Source organism: Sugiyamaella lignohabitans, chromosome B, assembly GCF_001640025.1.
Source record: "Sugiyamaella lignohabitans strain CBS 10342 chromosome B, complete sequence".
In the NCBI taxonomy this organism is placed as follows: Eukaryota; Fungi; Ascomycota; class Dipodascomycetes; order Dipodascales; family Trichomonascaceae; genus Sugiyamaella; species Sugiyamaella lignohabitans.
The window spans coordinates 3,623,988-3,636,363 of record NC_031674.1 but is presented as its reverse complement, the minus strand read 5'-3'; the positions used below and the strand labels follow the sequence as shown (position 1 = coordinate 3,636,363).

The 12,376-nt window shown below is 42.1% G+C and overlaps 3 protein-coding genes across 3 annotated transcripts; 1 reads left to right on the top strand and 2 right to left on the bottom strand.

Moving 5' to 3' along the window:
• Positions 1-11: 11 nt before the first annotated feature.
• Positions 12-1,394, top strand: PTP1 (tyrosine protein phosphatase PTP1; the record flags this gene model as incomplete). Its single annotated transcript, XM_018880222.1, has 1 exon — positions 12-1,394. One exon carries the CDS (start codon positions 12-14, stop codon positions 1,392-1,394), a length of 1,383 nt encoding a protein of 460 aa, XP_018738062.1.
• Positions 1,395-1,590: 196 nt separating this feature from the next.
• RNR1 (ribonucleotide-diphosphate reductase subunit RNR1) lies at positions 1,591-3,996 on the bottom strand (the record flags this gene model as incomplete). Its single annotated transcript, XM_018880221.1, has 1 exon — positions 1,591-3,996. The coding sequence occupies one exon, from the start codon at positions 3,994-3,996 to the stop codon at positions 1,591-1,593; it is 2,406 nt and encodes an 801-aa protein (XP_018738061.1).
• A 5,457-nt stretch (positions 3,997-9,453) lies between these two features.
• On the bottom strand, positions 9,454-11,715 carry GYP7 (Gyp7p; the record flags this gene model as incomplete). The annotated part of the gene is made up of 1 exon (XM_018880220.1): positions 9,454-11,715. One exon carries the CDS (start codon positions 11,713-11,715, stop codon positions 9,454-9,456), a length of 2,262 nt encoding a protein of 753 aa, XP_018738060.1.
• Positions 11,716-12,376: the final 661 nt, after the last annotated feature.

The window sequence follows — 12,376 nt, the reverse complement described above, 5'->3', positions numbered from 1 at the left end:
CAGTAACAATAATGGGATCTAACGTATCGAACGCCGAGCCAGCCGCACATCTCACTTCAACATGGACCCGACTGATCTGGCCAAATGTTGAAATAACCAGGACACCAATTATATGCCAAGATAATTTGGTTTTACAGTTGAATCACAAGCGTGTTGGTGGGTTTTTAGTGACTGAGGGGACATATATTATTATGGGTTTAACATCGCGGATAATCAAGCGAAACCGAGATGCAGCTCTTCCAAGCTATCTAAACCAATCTTTGAACGATATTGAGATAAAGTTCGATGTGTTGAACGAAGAAGAACACGCTCGTTTCGGGAAGCCGGAATGGAGCGTACGATATGGTTTGAGTCCTGAAAATCTTGTCAGAAACCGGTACCGTGGTGTTGTACCGTGGGATAAAACGAGGGTCAAACTTCCTGTAACCGCCGATGGTAATGATTACATTAATGCTTCATGGGTCACCTTAACTCCAGGAGGTGACCTCCACCCTCCTCAAAATGATTCGAAATTGAAGGACAGCTCGTCTAAAACGAGTTCCCGTCCATCACGGAAGTTTTTCACGCACTCGCGGTCTAATTCAAACTCATCAAATTCTGAAATTCCTGTGGTCAAGGAGCAGGTAAAGGGGGAAAAGGGACTCGAGCAATCTGACTTGCCAGTGGAGGAGGCCACTTCATCTTCTTCAGTGTCGGTATCATCGGAACGCCCACAGTCCCCTTTCAGCAGCCCTTCTTCTGACAATATTGCTTCCAAAACTTACATAGTTACTCAGGGTCCCTTAAATTCGACAATAGTTGATTTTTGGCAGATGGTTAATGAATATTGTGGAGACCCAGCGGTAATAATTATGCTTACAGGATTGAGTGAGCCATATAAGGGCCAACGAATGAACAAATGCGCACGGTATTGGCCTGTGGATAAGAATGTTTCTATTCCAATTCCAAAGGGAGAGAATTATAAACACGATCTATCAGTACGATTGGTATCTTTATCTCAAACTTCGTACTATGAACTACGCGAGCTTGAAATTACAAATGTCACAACAGGCACAAAGAAAGCAGTTCATCACTTCTATTACAACACATGGCCAGACTTCGGTAATCCAAGCGGAGGGGCCGATATGGTAAACTTTGTTTCCATAGCCAATGCGAAAAATACCGCTCCTCAATCACCCTTGGTTGTGCATTGCTCGGCAGGTATCGGCCGTTCAGGAACGTATTTAGCTATTGATGCTGCTTTAACGAGAGGATGTTGGGTGGATAACGAGCGAGATTTGGTATATGATCTTGTTTCAAGCATGAGACAACAGCGTCTTGGAATGGTTCAAAAAGCAACTCAACTCGAGTATATTTATCTTCAAATTAAAAAGTATTTGAATGGATTGCCCTAGACTGTCTTTGCCTCAGTCATATTTATACATTTAGCTCATAATATTTTACGAACTTTAATTCATTAATATATTTATATTCTTCATAATTATAAAATATTCATACAAAACAGTGAACAAAAACAAGGAAATCGAATCAGCAAAGCAAATGTAAACAAACAAAAATTAAATACCCTCCTTATCATACCATTAGCAAACATTAACCAGAACACATCTCACAAGCTCCAGGGTTGGCAATGGAACAAGCAAGGACCTTTTCATTGTAAATATCAATCTCGGACTTGTCACCATCAGCAGCAGCAACACCGTCGGTATCCGAAAGCTTAGTAGTGGTAGTGGTAGATACATCAAGATTTTCCTTGTTATTCTCAGCGGCCACCACAGTAGCAGCAACAGGGACGGGTTGAGTGGTGAGATTGGACACTTTTTCAGCCAGCTTGTCAACCTCACTTCCTTGACCAGGGAAGCCTTGTCTATATTGCTTTCTAACAAGATTCTTAGCAACGTTACCGTCAGAAACCTTGAGAGCCTCTTGGTCAACAGTAAATTGAATAGGAGCGGATGCTGCTTGTGTACGCAAGTAGTACATTCCTGTCTTAAGACCCTTTTGCCAGCCGTAGAAATGCATACTAGTCAATTTGCCCATAGTAGGAGCTTGAATGTAAATGTTCAAAGATTGACTTTGATCGATAAAGGCAGCACGATCAGCAGCCATATCAATGATTGTCTTCTGAGAAAGCTCCCAAACAGTCTTATACAATGCCTTGATATCCTCAGGGATGTTAGGAATATTCTGAATAGAACCATTGTTGGCAATAATTCTATTCTTCATGTTCTCTCCCCACAGTCCCAAATCGACAAGGTCCTTCAACAACCATTGATTAACAATTTGGAATTCACCGGCAAGAACTCTACGAGAGTAGATGTTGGATGTGTAAGGTTCGAAACATTCGTTGTTACCAAGAATTTGTGATGTTGAGGCAGTAGGCATAGGAGCAACGAGAAGGGAGTTTCTCAGACCATGCTTAGCCATCTTCTTCTTGAGAGCAGCCCAGTCCCAGAGATCAGTGGGAGTGATATCCCACAAATCAAATTGCAAAAGACCCTTTGAGGCAGGAGAACCTTGGTAAGTCTCATAGGGTCCGTACAATTCGGCGAGTTCAACCGAAGATTCAACAGCAGCATGATAGATGGTCTCAGCAATTTGAACGTTCAATTGCTTGGCCTCAGGGGAGTCGAATGGCAAACGGAGAGCCATAAAGGCATCGGCCAAACCTTGAATACCAAGAGCAATGGGTCTGTGACGGAAATTGCTTCTTTCAGCTTCCTTGACAGGGTAAAAGTTTCTGTCAATAATAACATTCAAGTTTCTAGTGACAACCTTGGCAACCTCGTGAAGTTTGTTAAAGTTATACCACAAACCTTCCTCATCACTTTCAACGAAAGCAGGTAGAGACAACGATGCCAAATTACAGACGGCAACTTCTTCAGGAGAAGAGTACTCAACAATTTCACAGCACAAGTTGGAGGACTTGATAGTACCCAAGTTTTGTTGGTTACTCTTGCTATTACAAGCATCCTTATAAAGCATGAATGGGTTACCAGTCTCAGTTTGAGCTTCGAGAATAGCATACCACAGCTTTTGGGCCTTGATGGTTCTTCTGCCTCTACCTTCCTTCTCGTACTTCTCATAAAGAGCAACGAACTCGTCACCATAGACATCATCCAAGCCAGGACACTCATTGGGACACATCAAAGTCCAATCCTCGTTAGCCTTGACTCTCTTCATGAACAAGTCAGGAATCCATAGAGCCAAGAACAAATCTCTGGCACGGACTTCTTCCTTACCGTGATTCTTTCGCAGCTCAATGAATTCAAAAACATCATCATGCCAAGGCTCCAAGTACATGGCAAAAGCACCTGGTCGCTTATTACCACCCTGATCAACATATCTAGCAGTATTATTGAAAACTCTCAACATGGGAACAATACCGTTTGAGGTACCGTTAGTTCCAGCAATGTAGGAGCCAGTAGCACGGATATTATGAACACTCAAACCAATACCACCAGCAGACTTTGAAATCAAGGCACAAGTCTTCAAAGTATCGTAAATGCCATCTATAGAATCGTCCTTCATGTTAACCAAGAAGCAAGAGGACATTTGAGGCTTGGGAGTACCAGCATTGTACAGAGTGGGGGAGGCATGTGTAAAATACTTTTGAGACATGTAGTTGTATGTTTCAATGGCCTTGGTGATATCAGAACCATGAATACCAACAGCTACTCTCATGATCATGTGTTGGGGTCTCTCGGCGATTTTACCATTAATCTTGAGCAAGTACGATCTTTCCAAAGTCTTGAAACCGAAGTAATTGTAAGAGAAATCACGATCATAAACAATGGCTGAATTAAGCTCATCAGCATGCTTTTGAACAACCTCATACACGTCATCAGCAATCATGGGCGAAAGCTTACCATTGCGAGGATTGGTATAGTGGTATAAATCGTAGATGACCTGAGAGAATTGCTTCTTGGTTTGTTTATGCAAGTTAGAAACAGCGATTCTAGCAGCAAGAATTGCATAATCTGGGTGTTGAGTGGTCATATAGGCAGCGGTCTCAGCAGCCAAATTGTCCAATTCAACAGTCGTGACTCCCTGGTAAACACCGGAAATAACGCGTTGAGTGATTTGAGCGGCATCGACGTGATTGGGGTCCAATCCATAACAAAGTCTGCTGACACGAGCAGTAATCTAAAAATGTTAGAACTCAAAGAAACATTGACCATTATTTGAGGTCATTCTCGCGAGAATTGGATATTTCTTGCTAGAGTTCAATTGTGTGGCCAAAAAATACCAACTTACCTTGTCGAATTGGACCTTCTCCTTACGACCGTCTCTTTTGTAGACAAACATTTTTAATTTCTTTCTAAGTGTAAGGAATGAAAAATATTTGATGCAAAGAAAGTAAGAAAAATGGAAAGAAAGGAAGAAATAATACAATCAGTGGATATCGCGTCTAATTTATTTATTTTTCAACCGCTGTGTAACGCGCCCCTCGTGGGTATGGGCTAATTAACAAACGCGCCTCACACGCGTATTTACACCACGGTCATGCAGGATTTGTAAGTAGGTAAGCCGCAAAGAATCGGCCGAACTCGCTGTTACAAATACAGTCTGGGCAGGGAGAATTTGTAAGCGTGTAAACAATAAGAATGTAGGCAGATCCAGCGATGTGACCGTCGCCAAATCATGGATATTTGGCAATGCGAGAATGTTTCCTATAAGTTCAATTAATGACTGTCACTGTACGCGCCAATTTCGCACCTCGTGCTAAATTTATTACTGCATATATAATTCTGATCACGTGCCACGGCACTCTCTCGAGATCGAATAGATCTAATCTTATCGTACCGAATACGACAAGAAAACGACCACTGGGGGGTCTATCAAGCGCAACGTCATATCAGCAGGTTAACTATGAGTGGTGAGAGTGAGCGCTTGAAGATTAGTTTTGCCGTGATATCCAAAATAAAGCTGCCACTTCTACGTATATCAGTATTCAAATCGCCGTGGGTGGGTATCAATGCTAAATATTATCAGAGAAGAATTGTTCACTAATATAATCATGCTAGGGTTCTCGTTATTCAAGTATATTGATCAAACTCGAGTAAGGTAAAGAATTATTCAAGTATCTTTCGTCAGATTCGAGAATGATGGAGGATTACTTCGGGTGGTTCGAATATTCTTGTAACGAGTTGGAGAAATGCAGATCTACAGGTGCGGGTTATCATGAAATGTACTATACACAGAGCGCCATCTTCCACAAACTTGTCAGTTGATTAGTCTTGATTACTCTTGAAGAATATAACCAATAAGATCATGCACTGGTAATTTGCACTCTACTACAAATGACTAAAGAGGACGAGGAGGACTCAAAGTTATTTTTTTCAAGTAATGACGAATCCGACAGAGACGTGTGTTATAGTCTTGAGCAATTCTCGTTCTGGGTTCACAAGGATGTTCGTGATAGGAATGAACTAGTTGCGTCAATTGAACAATATGGTGGACATATTGTCAATGTACCGGCTGCAGATAGTATAAATATAGTTGAAAAGGACAATCCTAGGCCTCTGCCACAGTTGTACCAGCATCTGGCTTGTTTCTCGCCTGACGTTGTCAAGGAACTATACCTCCATGGGGCTTCCTCGGGACTAGAATCATTCACTATACGTAAAGGGGTATACGGAGGGCATATTTATAAAGAGGATCATACGCGCCTCCCAATTACAGGCCATGGAGACAATAATGAACAAACTGTCCATCCCGTTATTGATCCACCGCACCTACTTCAGTCTCATAAACATGGCCAAACAGATTACGGTCTTGTTAAAGTTAAAGAAGAGTATAGCAGCCCAACAAAGCATGTAGCAGAGAAGCCCAGCAATGATTCTCTCTTAGAAAGTCCTCGTCAACGAAGTCGGATTAATGCCAGGCTAATATCAATGTCAAGTATAAACGGCCACAACGCAGTTGGATCGACTCATAATGCTCTATCTCCAAATATGGGAGATAGAGTCTCTTTGACCCTGGCGTCTCTTTCCAGCTCACCTTCTGCTTCTGAACACAGTCCAACCAGCTCACAAGGTCCAAATTTGTCAAATATCCCTTTGCCAACGGATATAGTAAGCTTAGAACAGGGCAAAGATAATGAACCAGGAACCACACAATCTGGCCCTGACGAAGCCCACAAAAAATCAGTGGCTGACTCCCGTCCAGCAATGCTACACGAGGCTAGCCCCCCTTTTCCTTTTGAAGGTTTACCGTCAAGTCAAGTAGAACCAAGCACTCGTGGGTTAGTCCCTCCAACAACACAACGTAGAGGACGGCTGCCACGGATCGCTGACGATATCCAGGATACTGATACAAGTAATTCAACACAAAACTCAAGACCCCTTTCAGCCAACGACCAATCGCAAATTGCGGTTGCAAATGGAAATGTCGGAGGAAACGATTCAAATAGCAAGGGTTCTGAACCTCATGAAGTATCAGGCGAATCTGGGATCAGGAAAACTCCTCAGGAAGGAGCAGAAGATGCGAGAATTTCGTCAACCTCGTCAGGATCTGTTGATTCAGTGGCTGCTTTTACAGGATCCTTGAATGGCCCGCCAAAACCACCAACTGTATCTAAAATTTCCAACAGAGCCGGCCCACTAAGTGGTCAGGAGACCCCAATATCAAAATACATCGAGTCGGATGTCAATGCAATCGGAGCGAATGGCGAGAGTAAGGCCTTCAGCCCGGGTGTGGAAAGACCCATTCATGCGCCGTATGAACGGTTTGAAAATGCATTAATTGCTAAGGTTTGTTGTTCTATGGAAGCTGGAATAAAGCCGCTGTTGGAAACTAAAAAGCTTTCGCAGGCGCTTGAGAAAACGGTAAGTGACATTTTTACGAAAAGTAGGGAACAGGACAACTAACACCTTGTAGCTAAGTCGAGCAGAACAAGGTATTCTTAGACAGCTAAGGCGCATGAAGCACGTCCATATGTTATCACAGGTTGCAGGCGATTTGTATCTAGTAAAGGAGGCACAATGGGAAACGTTTTGGACTGTTGCGCTTGCGAACTCAACACTATCACAGCACAAGTTTAGACAAAAGTTCTCTAATGATGAGTTCGATATACTTTTAGATTTTATTGCGATATGTCGAAAGAAGTATGACGCTTTGAACTTCAAAGTATTAAGCGAATTGGTGAGTGTGATATGCATTAAAATTGTGATTTCGAGCGAGACTAACGAGGTTTAGCATAAATCGCGGACTGATATAAACTGGCTTTCAAATCTTGCGATGTATGATTGTGAACATAGAGATGTTGATCTCAGACGAAGAAAAGTATCTCGGGAGCGTATATTTGGTCACAGAAGCGATGCCGAGATAAAAGCCATCCTACAAGATGATTATCCTGAGGTGTTTCTCAGCTCATCGTTAAAAAAACTAGGAATCATAGATGGTTCAGCGTCATCTCAAGTTAAATCTCCTGTGGCTTCTGTCGTGAGTAATAAAATAGCTGCAGGTGCTAGGAATGGGAAGAAATCTACCCGGGGAGCCGGTCGTAAAAAATCAGCTCGAAAGACAGAAGACGAATCTGAATCCTTTGATGCACTGTTTGAGGAGATTCAACCGAAAACGGTGGCAAATGGATCAAAAGATAAATTTCAATTTACATCGCGATTATCACCGGAGCTTGGGGAGCAAAGCTCATCAGAAAAAGAAGCTGAAGAAATTGCAAATATGGGATCTAATGATAAAACAAATCACAGTTCCCAAGGAGTGTATTATGAGGATGTCCAAAGTGTAGAAGCTTCTGAAATAGAGTCTGAGGAGGACCCATTTATTGATACACTCACTAATGGTATTCAAAAGCCAAATACCCAGACCCAAGCCAAGGATAATTCAAACGCAGTTACAAGTTCCAATGGCAAAGACGGAGTTTTGACTGCAAACGGCGGACGAAGAAAACGGCCTGCCATTATTGAGGTAGCCGAGAGCTCGGATGGAACAGGTGGCAGTGAATCTACTGTAGATGGGAGCCATGAAGAAGCTCAAAAGCGAAGAAAAATTATCGAGCGGAACGTGGAAGGATCCAATGAGAATCTATCGCAAGCAGTCTCGTCGAGTGAAGCAAGTAGGGAAAGAAACGTGCAGGGAAGTCAGTTCGAAGCATTTAGTCAAGTTGTCGAGGTTGATGTTACTGATGAATATGATAATGTTGAAGTAGAAAAGGTTACTGATAGTGTTAGTGCTAATGGTAGCAGTGCTAAATCAGCGATAAATGAGACCGGTAGTCAACAATACCCGAATGACACGGAAACACCCTCATCAATTTTGCGTCATAAGAACTACAGCGGAGAACTTCTAAGCTTACTGGATAAGTACATCACAGAAAGAAACAGTGCAGAGCTGGTAAAATTGTTGTCGGAAGTATTTCCAACATTGGATTTGGTGACTATTCAAAATTGCTGTTATGCTACTTCACTGGATAGAGACTTAACTTTGGCCCTGTTAGATGGTATACTAAGCGGTGACTTTGACTCTCAGCATTTGCCAAGGGTACCAGGTATATGGATATTTGATGAGGATCAGATATTAAGAGATTTTATTGACAAGGCTTTAGTTCCCAAGATTGCTAGGCTATGTCTTAAGAGAAATAATGCCCTCGTAATATACCTTCAAAACGTCCATAATAGGGTTCATATTCTGGGAGATTTGAGTAGATTGGGTTTGCTCAGCCAGTTACAGACTGAGCTGTCGGATGACAGTGTACTAAGACTCATTGAATACTATCGGGATTACTGGTTGTTAGATGCTCCTATGAGAAGCCAGCAAGCAAATAAAATATTGAGTGTTCTTGACGATTCGAAGTGGGCCAAATTTAAGGAATGTGAGAAATTCCATGGAATAGAAAGGGTCAATGGCCGAATGCTACTTTTATTAGGCTCAAAAAAGGGTCGGTTGAAAAAACTGCTTGGGGTCCTTAATGAGTCGGTGTGGACTCCGCAAGAGGATGCAATAGTTGAGAAGCTGGTTGATGCGAACATTCCAAGGCTCGTCAATAATCTTGCAAGACGAGAACCTAAATCTATGAAAAGGTTGAAAAGGTTGCTTTCCAATTCGACAGTTGAGGAATCACAAATTAGAGCAATTCTACCACCGGATATTATTTTTCCTGATGAAATCTTAGCCTCTAATATCTCTAAATTTATCGAGCGTCATACTTCTTCTTTAGAAACCCAGATTCCTGGAGATGACGAAAACGACCTGCCTTCATTAGTGGTGCAGCTAACTGAGCAGCGGGGACTAAACAATGTACTGTCAAGAGTAATTAGCTCTTTTGACAAAGAAAGGAGATTTCAATTGTTCTTGGCATATATCGAGTACAATGGGATCCCCGAAGTATAACATAGTGATTGATTGAACTAACTATCAATCCAATAATGATTACGAAATATAATGACTTGATGATGTAATTTTGTTTAATATATAACTTAATTAATAAATAGTTTAGCCACCTCCAGCATTGGGGGGTCGTTCAACCTCCTTTGTTTCAATTACTTCTTTAGATAGCAGGAGTCTTAATTCGTCGCTGATTTTTGGTAGACCCTCTTGCTGACCTGCAGCATCTTCGTTATTCTGTTCAGCACGTTTCCTATCTACCATATCTACCGTCTTCTTAAATCTTGTGAAAAGTATCTCAGCTCGTACTAATGTATCCTCAAGGTCAATCTTCATAGACAACTCATTCATATACTTTAGGATCTCGTCGAACTGAGTATAATGCTCCATAATCTCGTCTTTATTTTTATCGAGAATAGCCAAAGCAACGAAAAGGTGAAACTGACTCGACAGATAGTCTGTCCACAGAACTTCCCATAGTCGTAATACGTCATCCCATTCGAATTCACGTTTGTACCAAACAAGTAACATGCGAAAGAAGAAGAAAAAGTGAGTCGAATCAGCCTTTTCAAAGTGGACATATAGCTTGGGCAGCATGAGCTGTACAAGGTGATCGAGGGACAGTAGCTGCTGTCTCATACCAGACTGATCACGTAGGAAATTGCGCTCCATTCGCTTCATAAAACCGCAGAATGCCCAGAATGCAATAGCATCATCCTGGAATACAACATATAAAGGTGATAACAAGTCACTCATACCCTGAACATAACCAAGGTTGACATTGTACTCGTTGTAAGTGATGAGCAAATCTTTGAGTTGTTCCAAGTGAAGGTTCGTACCGGTTTCAGCAAATCTGCTCTCTGGGTCGGGGTGTGGTGTGTCAGAATCACTAAAGATGGAAATATTTCGATCTGTCCTGTGAACATCTTTTTCAATGCGCGACTTTTGATCCTTCCAAAAATCATCATCTTGTCGTTCGGTATCATTCCACCACTTGCCCTTGAGGCGATAATACTCATTTCGTTTTTCCGACAGAATGGAGCGTCTTTGGGACTCATCACTATCCCAGGGGAAAACGCCCAACAAGAACAACCAGGCTTGACTTCTAACGGCCGGTGCGAGTCCACCATGGAAAATCCGTTCCTTCACCTCGCTGACCGTCAAGCTCAACCTACCAGTATGATCAAAGAAAGCTGACCATTCAGCGAGACCAACTTCATTTCTTCTTTCAATAGAATAATCAACAGACAATAGCTCGAAATCACCTACAGCACTGCCCATGATATCCTCATAGCCATCGTTCCAAACAACTTTAGACCTTGACCGCTGTGCTTCCTCTGCAATACCCAATGCCCATTTAGCTAGGTAGACTTTGGCACTATCAAAATCATCACCAATTTTCTTGACCTCAGGCTTGTTGAGAAGAACCTTGACAGACTGTGGAGACTTGTCAATCACATCTAGTGCCACCTGACGAGATAGTCTCGTCACCCTGGCTAATTTTTCTAGAATTGACCATCTAACATCCTTAAGAGCTTTTGAAATTGGATCTTCTTTAGGCTGTTGAACCTTTGCACTCCTTGGACTAAAAGCCCTTCTATCTTCTGGTTCTGGATTGACTAACATGATTGACGGCTCTAAAGTAGAGGTCTCCAGAGCAGCGAGATTCTTCAAAGATTGTAGGAACTGTTCACCACCCCAGAACAACTCATCACCGTTTGCAAAAGGCTCGAAATCCTTCGTTCGTTGCTTTCTTTGCAGAATAGTACTCTGCGACTCAGAATCATGGAAAAAGAGAGCTGGCAAAGTTTCTTCAGTCTTTGTATGAAGAATCAGAGATCCCCACCACCATCCAAAAGAAGGGGGTCTAACTTGAATAGAGTAAATATTTGATAAAGGAATTGAAAACGCGTAGGATGAAATTGACGATCTAGGAGGTGGAGAGACTAGCACTTCACGGATACCTGAAGTGTTTCTAGAATTTGACGCATTGGTACTTGGGCCAATTTCATCAGCTGCATGAGGTGGTTCGAGATCTACTTTGACATAGTAATCCAAATCGCGCGACCCTGCTAAAGAGGATTCGGGAACCCATGAAAGCAGCACTTCAGTATTAGATGCATTCTTTGGTCTCACCAAGGCCAGATATCCCGGGATATTGTCCTTGGCAGACGATGTAGGGTGAACATATACCTTGGATTTCGAAAATAACAGCTGCACTTTAGTGCTCGAATCAGCCCGAGCGTCCATATCCACTAATACAAACCCAGATTCAGTTGTGTCGTCGAAAAAACGAGGGGATACCACACGTTCAACACACTCAATCTCACCAATACTATCGTTGATAACTTCACTAATGTCGAGTAACATAGAACGTTAGACCCGGCCACCAATAAAAATGAATCTTCTGCGACAACTACCGTCCAGCTAAAATCAGTCGCTACCGGTTGCTATTCTTAGGTGCTTCGGCTCTTGACTCTCGACCGGTGAATAGTTCAGCAAGCCTATCTTGAAATTGGTGTAATAAACTAAAGGTCAGAATGCAATCGACTCAACTTCAATTGTTGTGATGGTTTTTTGCCAAAGTACAGATGATACAAATTGAAATTTCGGAAGAGATACCTCCGATTGACCAGTATAAAGCGTGTATCAAAACCCGTGAGCAACGATAGGGGCTGAGTAGTTCAGTTCCAGCACAGGTTTGAACTTATTGCTCTATTCTGTTAGACTGTTATACTAATTTGTAGGTAGTAGCAGAGTTAAGTTTAGACGACGGATAGCGATGCTGGCTGTACTTTGTAGATATGGGTTTGTCTGCAGCAATACTGCAAACTGACCGCCTGATTGCATGCCTTGCCACCAACCTCCCTTGCCCTAAACAAACAGGATTTATCTTTTTGGCGAACTGCGGGGGTGGCTCAAAAGATGTTGCACACCAGTTCTAACCATTATTTTTTTTATAGTTTTATATGAGATTTTACTTGATTTTCATTTAATTATTCTAAGATAAATCATTGAAAAATGAGCAGCG